This window comes from Rhinopithecus roxellana, chromosome 8, assembly GCF_007565055.1.
Source record: "Rhinopithecus roxellana isolate Shanxi Qingling chromosome 8, ASM756505v1, whole genome shotgun sequence".
Taxonomy (NCBI): domain Eukaryota; kingdom Metazoa; phylum Chordata; class Mammalia; order Primates; family Cercopithecidae; genus Rhinopithecus; species Rhinopithecus roxellana.
This window is the reverse complement of record NC_044556.1, coordinates 41,941,277-41,955,882: the sequence shown is the minus strand read 5'-3', so window position 1 is coordinate 41,955,882 and position 14,606 is coordinate 41,941,277. Positions and strand designations below refer to the sequence as shown.

Here is a 14,606-nt window from a genome sequence, read left to right as displayed (position 1 = left end):
AAAAAAAAGCTATGTGATAGAATGACTGGGATGGGGATTAGGTCCTCACTGAAATGGTGAGAGTGGAGCTAAAACTTGAAATTAGGTGACAGCACTAGATATAGAGGCCGAGGGTTTCATGCTTGGAAAACAGCAGGTACAGATGTCCTTGTGCTGTGAGGAAATTTGGCTGGAATAGAAGGTGGGCCAGATTGTAGCTAACCGTAGTCTCTGAGAGCTTGGAGATAATTCTAAATACAATGGGAAGCCATTAAATTGAGGCAGAGCCTTGATATGACCTGCTTTATCATCATTTTGCTGAGTGGAGAATGGATTGCTGGGAAAAGTGAAAGATTGATTTAGAGGTTGTGGAGAGAGGGTGGCTGGAATTAGGTAGCTGGGGAGGTGGTGCGACGTGGATGAATTCGGGATAGGATTGGTTGTGTTGGATATGGGAAGAGAAGTCATCATGGTTCCTGAGCTTTTGGAATGTGCAAATGGGTAATGGAGGTGCCACTGAGATGGGAACAGTGGAAAAAAGGTGCTGAGGTGGGAATCAAGAGCTCAGTTATGTGGCCATGCGCAGCGACTGACACCTGTAATTCCAGCACTTTGGGAGGCTGAGGCGGGCAGATCACCTGAGGTCAGGATTTGCAGACCAGCCTGGCCAATATGGCAACACCCTGTCTCTACTAAAAATACTAAAAAAAAAAAAAAAAAGCCAGGTAGTGGGGCCTGTAATCCCATCTACTCGGGAGGCTGAGGCAGGATAATCGCTTCAACCCTGGAGGCAGAAGTTGCAGTGAGCCAAGATCTCGCCATTGCACTCCAGCCTGGGCAACAAGAGCAAAACTCCACTTAAAAAAACAAACAAACAAAAAAAGTTCAGTTGTGGCCATGTTGAATCTGAAATACTCAGACATCCAAGCAGATATGCTGAGTTGGATGGCGCTCATGAGAGGTCAAGGCTGGAGTTATGCATTAACACATAGAAAGATGGTATTTAAAGCCATGGACCCTAGTAGTAGGCAGGAGAATCGCTTGAACCTGGGAGGCGGAGGTTGCAGTGAGCCGAGATTACACTGTTACACTCCAACCTGGGTGACACAGCAAGACTCCATTTAAAAAAAAAAATGATGGCCGGGCACGGTGGCTCATGCCTGTAATCCCAGCACTTTGGGAGGCTGAGGCAGGCGGATCACTAGGTCAGGAGATCGAGACTATCCTGGCTAACATGGTGAAACCCCGTCTCAACTAAAAATACAAAAAAATTAGCTGGGTGTGGTGGCACATGCCTGTTACTCTCAGCTACCTGGGAGGCTGAGGCAGGAGAATCGCTTGAACCTGGGAGGTGGAGGTTCCAATGAGCCGAGATTGCTCCACTGCACTCCAGCCTGGCGACAGAGGAAGACTCCGTCTCAAAAATAAAATATAAAATGAAATATAAAATAAAATAAAATAGACGGCTGGGCGCAGTGGCTCACGCCTGTAATCCCAGTACTTGGGAGGCTAAGGTGGGCGGATCACGAGGTCAGGAGATGGAGACCATCCTGGCTAACAAGGTAAAACCCAGTCTCTACTAAAAATACAAAAAATTAGCCAGACGTGGTGGCAGGCCCCTGTAGTCCCAGCTACTTGGGAGGCTGAGGCAGGAGAACGGGGTGAACTTGGGAGGCAGAGCTTGCAGTGAGCTGAGATTGCGCCACTGTACTCCAGCCTGGGCGACAGAGCGAGACTCCGTCTCAAAAAAAAAATTTAAAAAAAAGAAAAAACACAAAAAAAGAAGACAGCTTACGTGAGGGCCTTGGGGCCTTCTACTGTTAACCAGTTCAGGAGAGGTCTAAAAGCTTGTAAAGGATAACCAGAGCACAAAGTAGAAGAGCAATGTTCCCAAAGTGAAAAATTCAAGAAGATGCTGATTATGGAGATTAATTGCTGCTTCAAGGTCAAGTGAGATGCAGGCAGATAAATGGTCACTGGGTCTGACACCACTTTTGATCACTCAAATTTTGTTCAGAGCAGTGGCTGGGGAAAGACTGGGGAAGGAGTCTGATGGGGATGGGAGAGAAGAGAATGGATGTTTAAGTGTGGAGGGAAGAAAAAGACAACCTATTGCTGTGAAAAGGAGCAGAGATACGATTAGTGGTTGGAAAGAGTGTCTTGAAAGTTTCTTTTTTCTTAAAAGTTTCTTGTGCACCATATTGCACAAGATCAGCAACCCCTGGCGGAACCCTTCAGGTACCCAGTATCCCTTGGGGGTTAGGAAGGGTGTGTACAAGAGGAGAAGCAGAAGATAGGCAGGAATGTGTTGCAACTATCTATGGACAAGCAGCTAAGGGCTTGGTTGGTATACTTCTCTCCACCTTCGAAAAGAGGTAGGTGACTTGGAAAGAGGGGGCTGCCAGTAAGAGAAGTTCAGTCAATTCTGTACAATACACATTTATTGAGCACCAGATATATGCCATGCTAGATGTAGGTGACCCAGAGCATCAAGGAGCAATAGTCTGCTGGTGGAGACACACACAGTGTCACTGTGATGTATTAAAGCAGTCGGCAAGAGATGAAGCTCAGGGCACTGTGGGGATATCCAGAGGCATAGTACCTTCTGCCTGTCAGGCAGGGAGGGAGAGGAGCACAGGCTGAAGGAGAGTAGAAGACAGCAGTTGGCCTCTGATGGTGGCACTGGAGAGAGATTTCTAAGGGCCACTTCCCTGTTTCCAGGGACTAGGTTGGGCTAGATATGGGGCTCAGGATGGACAAGACTTACAGCTAGGTTGGAGAAGATGAAAGAGCATTACTAGAGGAGTGGGGAGGCCTAGGCTCTGCTCTTTACTCTGCCATCGACTATGTGATCTTGGGCAGGCCACATAACCTCTCAGGGCTGGCACTCCCTTATTTGTAAAACTAGAGGGCTGGGCCAGCATGTTTTCCAAGGGTTCTAGCATTGATGGTCAGGTTCCAAGAGGGAACACAGTGTCAGAAGTGGGACGCTCTTCCTCATTTCTAATTTCCCAAAGGTTAAGGACCTGGGGAATTAATTGAGAAGCCTGAAAAGAGAGGATCCAGATAAAAGACAAGGTTCCTGGTGGGGCCAGGGCCACTGCCCTGATTCCTTAGGTGTGAACAGAGCTTTTCCAGTTTCCAAAGTATTCTAAATTATTTCCTAACACAGGGGCATTGAGAGAAAGAGATTCTTTTTTTTTATTTTTTTGAGACGGAGTCTCGCTCTGTCGCCCAGGCTGGAGTGCAGTGGCCAGATCTCAGCTCACTGCAAGCTCTGCCTCCCGGGTTTATGCCATTCTCCTGCCTCAGCCTCCCGAGTAGCTGGGACTACAGGCGCCCGCCACCTCGCCCGGCTAGTTTTTTGTATTTTTTAGTAGAGACGGGGTTTCACCGTGTTAGCCAGGATGGTCTTGATCTCCTGACCTCGTGATTCGCCCGTCTCGGCCTCCCAAAGTGCTGGGATTACAGGCTTGAGCCACCGCGCCCGGCCGAGAAAGAGATTCTTACCCCCATTCCACACGGGAGAAACTGAGGCTCAGGGAGATTTAAGGATCATGCTCAAGAGGTTATCTGGGGACAAAGTTTACTCAGGATGTGGAGGGGGATGCTGAGGAGCAGGGACTGGAGCCTGGGAAGGTAGGGCAGGCTGAGACCTGGGGGTATGGGTGGAATGTGTATGTGGTAGTGGTGTCTGGGCCATGGAATGAAGTGGAATAAATAGCCAAGAGCTGGGCACTGAGAGAACCAGCTGGGGGGCCCTGGGCGTGGGTTCCCTGATCCAGGGAGTGTGAGGATGGCTTTCCCTGGTTCCTGAGGCATGGACCAAGTCCCAGCCTGCATCTGAGCTCCGCTGTGCTAGCTTTGTGGTGTCTGGGTCAGGGAAGTTACCGTTAGAAAGCTGCCATCAGCAGGCGTCCTTCCAGCTTTCCATGGAAATTCTGGGAGCTGCTCCTAGTATGGAGCCCCACCTTTCTTCCGTCTCCTCAATGGGCGCAGGACCTTGACGGCCAGTGGGTCCTGGGCCTCCAAGGCCCAGGTTTTTTGCCAACAGCAACAGGCTACTGGCTGGGCCCAGGCAAGGGAGCCTTGGCAGGGAAAGTTCCTTGCTCTACCTCCACTACACTCAGGCCAGTGAGGGGGGTTCCAGACAGGACTCCTTCCTCCCTGGTGAAGTGCCGCTGCAGGCCCCCAGTGTCCACGCCATGGATATTTTCTCCACAGAAGTACAATGCTGATGATGATCTGTCAGCTCGGCAAGGGGCAGACACCCTGGCCTTCATGTCTCTCCTGGAGGAGAAGTTGCTCCCGGTGCTGGTGAGTGTGCCCAGACCTCCCAGCACCCATGGTTAGCAGGGGAGGGGTTGGGCACACATAGACCCACCCAGAGACTCAGGACAGCATGGGGGTCAGAAGCCCACCTTGAACCAGACAGGTGCACTGGCTCAGACCTGCCTGTTTCTTCCTGCCTACCCCATCCAGGTACATACTTTCTGGATAGACACCAAGAACTATGTGGAAGTGACCTGGAAGTGGTATGCAGAGGCTATGCCCTTTCCCCTCAACTTCTTCCTGATGGCCGCATGCAGCGGCAGTACATGGAACGGCTAGAGCTGCTGAGTGGGGAGCACATGCCTGAGGATGAGGAAGAGCTGGAGAAGGAGGTAGCTCTGAGACCGGGGGCTGTTGTATGAGATGAGCCCCAAGGATGCTGGCCAGGAATGGGAGTGCTTAGGTGGGGAGGTGGAACTGTTCCCACAGCTGCAAGCCTACCTGTGTCGTCCCTACAGCTGTACCGAGAGGCTCGGGAGTGTCTGACCCTGCTCTCTCAGTGCCTGGGCTCTCAGAAGTCTTCTTTGGAGATGCATGAGTCTGACTCCAAGAGGGTAATGGGTGGCTTGGAAGAAGATACAGGTTCAGATGGAGCAGCTGGGGCTGGAGCTGGGGTGGGCTTAGGCCCTGGACAGGAGGTCCTTGGGACAGATACTGGCCTGCTGACAGTGGGGCTGTGTGTGGGGCCAGAGCCTTCTCAGAGGTACAAAAGGGTAAGGTGGGAGGGCAGCCAGGTACAGGAGGGGCCTGAAGAGCTGTGGGGCACTGAATGTGCCCTTTATGCAGCCCTGGGATAGAGCCCTATTCAGGGCCAGGCTGGCACCACCTGGGGATCTCTCCCAATACCAGGTCTAGAACTGTGTGTCCTGTCCTTCCCTGATGGCCGCCTGCTGCCCAGAGCCCACCTCAAGGGCTGACTCTTCCTCCAGCTCCATCTTTACCCCTTCTGCCCCAGTGCTTCTCCTCCATCCCACCCTTCTCTCTCTGCTCCAGCCCTGCCTCCTTGGACGCCTTTGTCTTTAGCTACTTGGCCCTGCTGCTGCAGGCAAAGCTGCCCAGTGGGAAGCTGCAGGCCCACCTGCGGGGGCTGCACAACCTCTGTGCCTATTGTACCCACATCCTCAGTCTCTACTTCCCCTGGGATGGAGGTAAGGGGCAGATGGGAGGGGCAGCCCTGGGGAGAGTGGGCAGGGATCCAAGAACTAGTTCCCCTAACTCACTTTCCTTCCTTGACCCTCAGCTGAGGTACCACCGCCACGCCAGACACCAGCAGGCCCAGAGACTGAGGAGGAGCCATACCGGCGCCAGAACCAGATCTTATCTGTGCTGGCAGGACTGGCAGCCATGGTGGGCTACGCCTTGCTCAGCGGCATTGTCTCCATCCAGCGGGCAACACCTGCTCGGACCCCAGGCACCCGGGCCCTGGGCATGGCTGAGGAGGATGAAGAGGAATGATTTGTCCTCACACTCCCAGGACTGGTTTTTCTACTCTCATGCATTCCAGAGGTCCCCGTGCCTCCTCTTTGCTGGTACAGCCAGATACGGGGTGCTGCCCCCCAGAATAAAGCCACTCACACTGACTGGGCTCAAACATTTTATCCTTTAAGAGCTGCCATTTTTCCTGGCTAGTCCCACAGGAACCATCTGGGTGCCTGGGCACACCTGCTGCTGCTTTAAGGCTTCCGCCCTGATGCTGACACTGCTGCTCCACGGGCCCAGTTCTGCATCTCCAGGAAAGACAAACAGTCTCCAGTTTTGGGCCCAGCTTTCCTAGTCTCTTCTTTTCCTTAGCCTCACCCTTCATCTTGTGTTTGTACAACAGTGAGCTCACCCTAAGCCTGGGCCCAGGCCCAGTTTCCAAAACAAGTAGCACACAGTGCACGTTCACATAAGCATGGTGGCTGGGGGGACACTGGGGCTTACTGATCTTTATCTAGGGGCCTCCAGCCCCTGGCACCACCTAGAGGGGAAAGTGAATCACCCAAACCACTGCCCTTGGAATTATTTCGCTGTAAGCTCACCCTGGCTCTGCTGTGCCCTCTTTAGCCACAGACAGCGTGTGAGCTGACTCTGTCCCTTTAATGCCCAGGCTGAGCTTGAGTATCCACTCCATCACTGGCGACGCCACAGGTAGGTGTGAATGGAGTAGCCAGGTGAGATCGTCTCCAGGAAGCCCACGGCAGGATCCTTGATGGTAAGAGGCACATCCTTAGAGGAGCTAGGGAGTGGGGAGGAGAAGCTAAGAGTGTGATCCTGCCAAGGCCCCCGACCCTGTCTTCAGCCCACTTCCCAGACCCCACTATTGCCCTCACCGGTTTAGCACGACCACAACGGCAGAGCCATCGGGATGCATCAGTGCCACTGTGTCCAGGTCGTTCTTCTGACTGGCAACCAGCCCCACTCTCTGGGAACCCTCAGGAATGAACTTGCTGAATGTGGGAACAGATGGTCAGAGTCCCTCGGGGTACTGCCCATGAAACCCTCATCTAAGAAGTCACCCACCCATATACTCACCCCATAACTCCTGCAGAAGCTCTGCCCTGGGTCTCTAGACCTGGAGCCATGCTGCTGGGCACTGACCCTGCTTTTCTACATCGCAGTCCAGCCTCAGGCATTGGGGTTGTCTGTTGCTACCTAGTCACTTCCTGCCTCCATGGTGCAAAAGGGGATGGGTGTGCCCCTCCCGAGGTTCCACCCTAAACACCTTCCTGCTCCCTCATGGTGTAGAGTGATGTAAGCCATCTGATGTAGGAGATGATAAGCCTGGTATGGAATGGGGGTGCCCGCCCTCCACTCACCTGAAGTGACCAAGGTGGTAGAACATGGGCTGTTTGTAAAATGTGTCCTTGGTGATGTCTACAATGACGGGACTGTCGACAAAATTACGCACCCAATTGGGTCCTCCTTCGAGGTTCAGGGCGAGGTTCCAGTCGGTCCAGCCGACCACATGGTACAGGAGGTTCTAGGGTAAGGACAAAGGCAAAGAGACAAAGGCTCAACACTGGGGGTCCCCAGAGACTGTAGGTAAGGGTCACATGAGGGAGACGTGGCTGTGGGTAGCTCAGCCCTGTGAGGGGCACATTCCTTAGCTTCTAAGGAGTTGGGGGTATGAAGATTGAGGCATCTCAAGGGGAGCTGAGAAGTCTGAGGCAGGTGCAAGTGCGTCAGTAGTTGCAAAAGGGGCTATGAGCCGGGTGTGGTGGCTCATGCCTGTAATCCCAGCGCTTTGGGAGGCTGAGGTGGGCGGATCACAAGGTCAGGAGATCGAGACCATCCTGGCTAACACGGTGAAACCCCGTCTCTACTAAAAATACAAAAAAAATTAGCTGGTCGTGGTGGCAGGCACCTGTAGTCCCAGCTACTTGGGAAGCTGAGGCAGGAGAATGACGTGAACCCGGGTGGCGGAGCTTGCAGTGAGCCGAGATCATGCCACTGCACTCCAGCCTGGGCGACAGAGCCAAACTTTGTCTCAAAAGAAAAAAAAAAGGGCAATGAGGTGTGCAGACCTGTGAAGGAAAGGCAAGACAGGGAATCATGGTTCCCCAGTTGCCCAAAAGGGCAGGCCAGCTGGGGAAAGCTGGACAGGAAAGGTCTGTCAGTCTTTGGTGAGACTACTAAGGGGTCTGAGGTGTGCTTTGCAGGAAGGCAGACTGGGGTGGCTTACCGTGATGATGCTGTGGCTGTACTGCATCCCTCGATCCCAGGACCCTAGCCGCACACTCTGCTCCCAGAACTTGGAGCCCACACAGGCCTCTGAGGCAAAGAGCATGGTGTTGGGGAACAGGCGGTGTGTCTCCCCTAGGGTGGCTTTGGCTGGAGCCAGAAAGTCCAGGTACCAATGTACAGCAATGCCATGAACATACTTAGCTGCCTCTGGGTCCGTCAGTACCTGCAAAGGAAGAGCACGTGACCCTGGACCTTGCACACAGTCTTCTGGAACTTCTAATTCCTCTTGTAGGAATCCTGGCAATGGGTGATGGGAAGAATGCAACTAGAGAGATTTGGGGAGATATTTTTTTTTTGAGACAGGATATAACTCCATCACTCAGGCTGGAGTACAGTGGCACAATCACAGCTCACTGCAGCCTTGACTTCCTAGGATCAATTGATCCTCCCGCATTAGCCTCGTGAGTAGCTGGGACTACACGGGTGCCACACCCAGCTAATTTGTGTGTGTGTGTGTGTGTGTGTGTATACACATATATATAGTTTTTGTTTTTTTTGTAGAGATGGGATTTCACCATGTTTCCCAGGCTGGTCTTGAATTTCTTAGGTTCAAGTGATCCACCCACCTTGGCCTCCCATAGTGCTGAGATTACAGACATGAGCCACCGCCCCAAGCCTAGAGAGGTTTTTTTTTTTTTTTTTTTTTTTTTTTGAGATGGAGTCTCACTCAGTCGCCCGGACTGGAGTGCAGTGGCACGATCTCATCTCACCACAACCACCATCTCCCGGGTTCAACTGATTCTCCCTTCTCAGCCTCCCAAGTAGCTGGGATTACAGGCACCCACCATCATGCCCAGATAATTTTTTTTTTTATTTTAGTAGAGACAGGGTTTCAACACGTTGGCCAGGCTGGTCTTAAACTCCTGACCTCAGGTGATCCGCCCGCCTCGGCCTCCCAAAGTGCTGGGGTTACATGAGTGAGCCACCTCGCCTGGCCCCTAGAAAGGTTTACAGTGACAACTGTGGGATCCATGGCACCCTGGAGGTCCAGGGGAGTGGTGCTCTAGGAATCCACAGTTGGGTAGAGAAATTGCTCTAAGTTTGGGAGCCAGTCATTTGGAGGCTAGATTTGAAAGTCACTGGAGCACCATGCAGGTCTGGGCCTTACCACCTTTGCCCAGTGGGGCAGCAGCAAGCGTTGGTCATCCAGCATGAGCAGGCGGACATTGTGGTGAGTACTGTTGGCGAGGGTAGGACCTAGGTCACGGGCAATGAAGTCTCGCTGATGTTCAGGGGTGAAGCCCAGGCACTGGAAGGGGTATCCACTCAGTAGCCCAGCAGAAGGCTCATTTTCAGCTGTCACTGCCCAGAACTGTAACTTGTGCTCGGCATAGGCATCCAGGAACCTGGCAAGAGAAAGGTCACGAGTGATCCAGCCAAGAAGGTGGAGCAGACCAGCTGGATGTGTTGGCTCACGTCTGTAATCCCAGCACTTTGGGAGGCCGAGGCAGGTAGATCACTTGAGGTCAGGAGTTAGAGAACAGCCTGCCCAACCTGGGGAAACCCCGTGTCTACTAAAAACAGAAAAATTAGCTGGGCATGGTGGCAGGCGCCTGTAATCCCAGCTACTTGGAAGGCTGAGGCAGGAGAATCGCTTGAACTTGAGAGGCAGAGGTTACAGTGAGCGAAGATGGCGCCATGGCACTCCAGCCTGGGTGACAGAGAGAGACACTACTTCTCAAAAAAAAAAAAAGAAGAAAAAGAAAGTGGGCCAGACCGAGAGAACAGGAAGCCTGATGGAGTGGGCAAGACTGACAGGCCCAAGTCTGAAAGGCCCAGAAGGTAGAAAGGTGAGCTGAGGAGAGGCAGATCTGGAAGTGGAACTAGGTTGAGGGTTGGGACACAGATCAGCGTGGCCAAAGGGGAGGCCAGTCCTGATCCCACAGCCTTGCTGATCCCTTACTTCACAAAGTATCTGGCCCAGGTCTGGTGGTAGATGTCTCCGGGCTGTCCTTTGAGTGACCCCTTCCCATTCACCGCTCCATTGGTCTTGAGCCAAGTGGGTGATGTCCAGGGGCTGGCAAGGAGTGAAACGGGATGCTGGGCCAATTGCAGGGCTCGGTGAATCAGGGGTATCTAAAGACAAAGGTAGTGAAGAGAGAAGCACCCAGAGTTGGAACACATACTAGCCCAACCAGTGCATCCGGTTCAGCCATCAGCCCCCACCCTCCCACCCCGGGGACAAAATAGCAGGGGACAAAACGTCTCTACAAGCAGACCTACCCTACAGCTTCTCAACCCCCAGACATCAGGGCCATCAGAGCCTGAAAAAGCTAGAATGCTTACCTTGAGCTTGGTATCTTCCTCTGGGAGGCTGAAGTTGTGCAACTGGAAATCATCAGGGGTGTCTGCATAGGTGTAGGTGCGGATGGAGAAGTCACAGCTGGCCATGGGTACGCGGATGATGTTATATCCGATTCCTACAGAAAAGGATGATCAAGATATGGTAGTCTGAATCAATAGGAGAGTATGGGACTCTACTTATCACTTGTCAGTCCTAATAGTGTCTGAGTCAGGGCCAAAGGGAACTTGGGCTCCTGGGTTGGAACCTGTGGAGGCAGGCACCTGGGTGAAGCACAGGCCTTTCTGAGCCTGAGTCCATAATAGTTAGCAGATGATAAGCAGGGAAATCTTATTTCAGAGGGCATTAAAACAGGAACCAAATGTCAGGGATGGGCAGAAGTCAGGGTCCAAAAAAAGGGCAAAGAAAAGTGTTGGCGGCTCATGCCTGTAATCCCAGCACTTTGGGAGGCTGAGGCGGGCAGATCACAAGGTCAGGAGTTCGCTATCATCCTGGCCAACATAGTGAAACCCCATCTCTACTAAAAATACAGAAAATGAGCCGGGCATGGTGGCAGGCACCTGTAATCCCAGGTACTCGGAAGGCTGAGACAGGAGAATCACTTGAACCCAGGAAGTGGAGGTTGCAGTGAGCCGAGATTGTGCCACTGCACTCCAGCCTGGGCGACAGTGCGAGACTCCTCAAAAAAAAAGAGAAACGTGCTGGCTGGGCTCGGTGGCTCACACCTGTAATCCCAGCATTTTGGGAGGCCAAGGCAGGTGGATCATTTGAGGTCAGGAGTTTAAGCCTAGCCTGGTCAACATGATGAAACCGTCTCTACTAAAAATACAAAAATTAGCCAGGTGGTAGTGGCACATGCCTATAATTCCAGCTACTCAGGAGGCTGAGGCAGGAGAATCACTATAGCCTGGGAGGCAGAGGTTGCTGTGGGTGGAGATCATGCCCTCTGCACTCCTGTCTCGGCGACTGAGCAGAGTGAGATTCTGTCTCAAAAAAATTAAAAAATAAAAAAACAAAAAGTGTCAATGGCGCTATGTCATCTTGTCCCCTTCCTCCTCACCTTCTTCAGAGAAGTACGATTTAAGTAGCAAATTTTGGGCAGGGAGTGACAGGGCAAGGATGTTGAGAGCAGCAGCATCTGTCATGGCCCCTCCAAATCCCTTCACTTTCTGGAACTTCTGTTCTGGCTGCAGGGTCAGTAGCAGGCCTGAGGACATCCACAGGGAATAAGGGTGTCAGTGCTCAGGGGGGAGACTTCATGGTGATCACTGACACCATTTACCTCTAGGAGGACCCAGCCTGGCCCAGGGGGGTGAGGGGTGTAATGGTTACCTGTGCCCGTGCGATTGGCCTGGATGGTCCCTGTACTCAGCTCCATCCGTCGCCCACTGCGTGTACTCTCATAGCGGCTGAAGGTACCGAGGGCAGGAAAGGTCAGGGGCTCAAGAGAGTCACAGTAGGTGGCATTGCAGACACAGACCACCGAGCTGTAGCCGAAGCTTTTAGGGATGCAGGGGCGGGCACCTGGGAGGGAGGGAGTGCAAGCAGAGGTGAGGTCTGATGAAGACATGGAGAATGGACACGTCCACTAGAACAGAGTGAACACGGTTTCAAATTCCTCACCCCTTGGCCAGGGCAGGGGTTCACACCTATAATCTCAGCACTTCAGGAGGCCGAGGTAGGCGGATCACCTGAGGTCAGGAGTTCAAGACCTACCTTGCCAGCATGGTGAAACCCCGTCTCTACTAAAAATACAAAAATTGGCCGGGCACGGTGGCTCAAGCCTGTAATCCCAGCACTTTGGGAGGCCGAGACGGGCGGATCATGAGGTCAGGAGATCGAGACCATCCTGGCTAATACGGTGAAACCCCGTCTCTACTAAAAAAATACAAAAAACTAGCCGGGCGACGAGGCGGGCGCCTGTAGTCCCAGTTACTCGGGAGGCTGAGACAGGAGAATGGCTTGAACCCGGGAGGCGGAGCTTGCAGTGAGCTGAGAGCCGGCCACTGTACTCGAGCCTGGGCAGCAGAGCAAGACTCTGTCTCAAAAAAAAAAAAAAAAAAAAAAAAAAAAAAAAAATTAGCGGGGCATGGTGGTGGCCGCCTGTAATCCCAGCTACTCGGGAGGCTGAAGCAAGAGAATCGCTTGAGCCTGGGAGGCAGAGGTTGGAATGAGCCAAGATCACACCACTGCACTCCAGCCCAGGCAACAGAGTAAGACTGCCTCAAAAGAAAAAAAAAACAAAATCCTCACCCCAAAGTTGGTCTCAGTCACTCAAAAGGATTTATTGAGCACCTATTAAAAGTCTACCACCAGAGTACTGGAAGGCTACCAAAGGACTATGAGGCAGAAGGGAGCCTCTGTGCTACCTCGCCACCGCCTTGACTCACTTACCTGATGCCCATGACACTGCCTGAAGTAGAAGCAATCCTGTGAGGCTGGCGGCCATGATGCTTACCCTACCCGAAGGCTTGGGACATTCCTGAGGACAGAATGAGGAGTGGCTGAAAAGCAAGCCCCTCTCCCCCCTCAACTACTCTCCTGGGCAGGGTTTAGCTGCCTTTGGGTGCCCATGGCCTAGTCTCCCACATTCATTAGGACAAGGCCCACAGACACCTGGGTGCAGCTCTCCCTGCAACCTTTCTGATGACAACTCTCTGCCCACCCCAAATCAGGACGCTCCCCACCACTCTTCCCACCCATTTCAACTTCGACCCCTCCCTCCATCTGTGCCTTGCTCAAAGAGCCATGATGGCCCTGGATTCAAAGAGAGTCTGTCATTCACTGAATTCCAGTGCCAGGATTCCAGAAGCACTGTGACAATGCTGATTGGGAGCTCTCTCTCTTACCTCTCTGGAAAACTCCATCACCTCAGGGTCATTGGATGAGGAGAAGACCACAGGGGTTCCAGAGTCTCTGAAGGATAGAGGATCCACTAAACAAAAACAAGGATGCAGGTACCTGCCGTAGCTATAGGCACTAGGTTAGCCCTGCAAGTAATTCCGACTTCCTGACATGGATGGGTCATGTGATGACTGGGAGAGTCACATGACACAGGAAGTGAGGCAATTGCAGGCATATTTCTAAAGGGCAATTGGCTTCCTCCCATCTGTTACAGATTATATGCGCTATAAAACTCTGGAGGGCATGTATGGGTCACAACTTTAGGAAGAGCCTAGAACACAGATTTGGGTGGAGAATGAGGTAGAGGCTTCTAAATCCCAGAGAATGGGAACCATAGCAGGTACACTGCTTTTTTGATAGAAATGTCAAAAAAGGTCCAAATAAAGCTGATATGATTAAAAAAAAAAAAAAAACTTCACTGTGCAAAATACTGACAATACCGAGATGTTTAAGACACAGTCTTTGCCCTATAGAGGCGTGTGAGGCATGGAAGTCAGACACACAGATATTTACAGATAAAGACAGAAACGGTAACAGGTGTGCATAGAGAGCTCTCTGAGATGAGGAGGGACCATTCGTGGGTGGGGAATTATCTAGGGTGGCTTCACAGAGGATAAAGGTGAGGGGGCCTATTAGCTGGTCAAGTGCAGGGTGCAAGGAGGGTGGGACACCGGCAGTGGGATGACAGGACTGGAGGGAAGGAGTGGTTAGTGCTGCTCCTCTGCAGTGTCCTTTGTTTCATCATCAGATGCAGATGGTAATAACTGTTCTTCCTTTCTCACAGGACAGGGAGGTTTGTAAGTAGTTCAGAAACCAGAAAGTGTTGTACAAAGCCGTATCCTCAGTGGACACAAGGAGGAAGTTGTCCGTGCCGTGGCCTCACGAACCACATCAAATGAGATTTAGTGGGAGTGGCACACGCAGTCATGACCTGACTAACCCCAGCTCTCAGTCTATTTCCTTGCTTGGAAAATTTCCTTTCCAATGCCACCACCTCAAAGGGTGGTTACTGCAGTCAGTGAGGTAAGTGCAGTGCCTGACCACTGTAGGCACCTGGGAACTACTTGTCTGCTGTTTGTATTTTTTTGTTGTTGTTGTTTTTTGAGGCAGAGTCTCGCTCTGTTGCCCAGGCTGGAGTGCAGTGGCGTGATCTCGGCTCACTGCAACCTCCGCCTCCTGGGTTTGAGTGATTCTCCTGCCTCAGCCTCCCAAGTAGCTGGGATTACAGGTGCCTGCCACCACGCTCGGCTAATTTATTTTTAGTAGAGACGGGGTTTCGCTATGTTGACCAGGCTGGTCTCGAACTCTGCACCGCAGGTGATCTGCCTGCCCTGGTATTCGAAAGTGCTAGGATTACAGGCAT

General features: G+C 52.3%; 2 protein-coding genes across 3 annotated transcripts; one reads left to right on the top strand and one right to left on the bottom strand.

Moving 5' to 3' along the window:
* The first annotated feature begins 2,901 nt into the window (after window positions 1-2,901).
* On the top strand, window positions 2,902-5,891 carry LOC115898980 (metaxin-1-like). Its single transcript, XM_030934911.1, is given in 7 exon segments — window positions 2,902-2,961; window positions 3,877-4,296; window positions 4,462-4,552; window positions 4,555-4,643; window positions 4,770-4,839; window positions 5,298-5,459; window positions 5,552-5,891. Coding segments are annotated over 7 exon segments (1,107 nt in total). The 3' UTR covers window positions 5,767-5,891.
* Window position 5,892: 1 nt separating this feature from the next.
* GBA (glucosylceramidase beta) lies at window positions 5,893-13,376 on the bottom strand. Of its 2 annotated transcripts, XM_030935769.1 has the most exons (11): window positions 13,189-13,376; window positions 12,734-12,821; window positions 11,672-11,863; window positions 11,400-11,546; window positions 10,324-10,457; window positions 9,941-10,113; window positions 9,146-9,383; window positions 7,976-8,200; window positions 7,110-7,273; window positions 6,624-6,740; window positions 5,893-6,529 (listed from the first exon to the last, which is right to left on the bottom strand). In XM_030935769.1, exons 1-11 carry the CDS (start codon window positions 13,204-13,206, stop codon window positions 6,424-6,426), a joined length of 1,602 nt encoding a protein of 533 aa, XP_030791629.1. In that variant the 5' UTR covers window positions 13,207-13,376; the 3' UTR covers window positions 5,893-6,423. The 2 variants fall into 2 exon arrangements, with proteins under 2 accessions (XP_030791629.1, XP_030791630.1); XM_030935770.1 differs by lacking the exon at window positions 6,624-6,740.
* Window positions 13,377-14,606: the final 1,230 nt, after the last annotated feature.

Excerpts from the sequence above, each read along its gene's own strand:
- GBA (XM_030935769.1), bottom strand. Across the intron at positions 10,114-10,323 it reads AGGAAGATACCAAGCTCAAG|ATACCCCTGATTCACCGAGC; the intron begins GTAAGCATTCTA and ends CTTTGTCTTTAG. Across the intron at positions 8,201-9,145 it reads TGCCCCACTGGGCAAAGGTG|GTACTGACGGACCCAGAGGC; the intron begins GTAAGGCCCAGA and ends CTTCCTTTGCAG.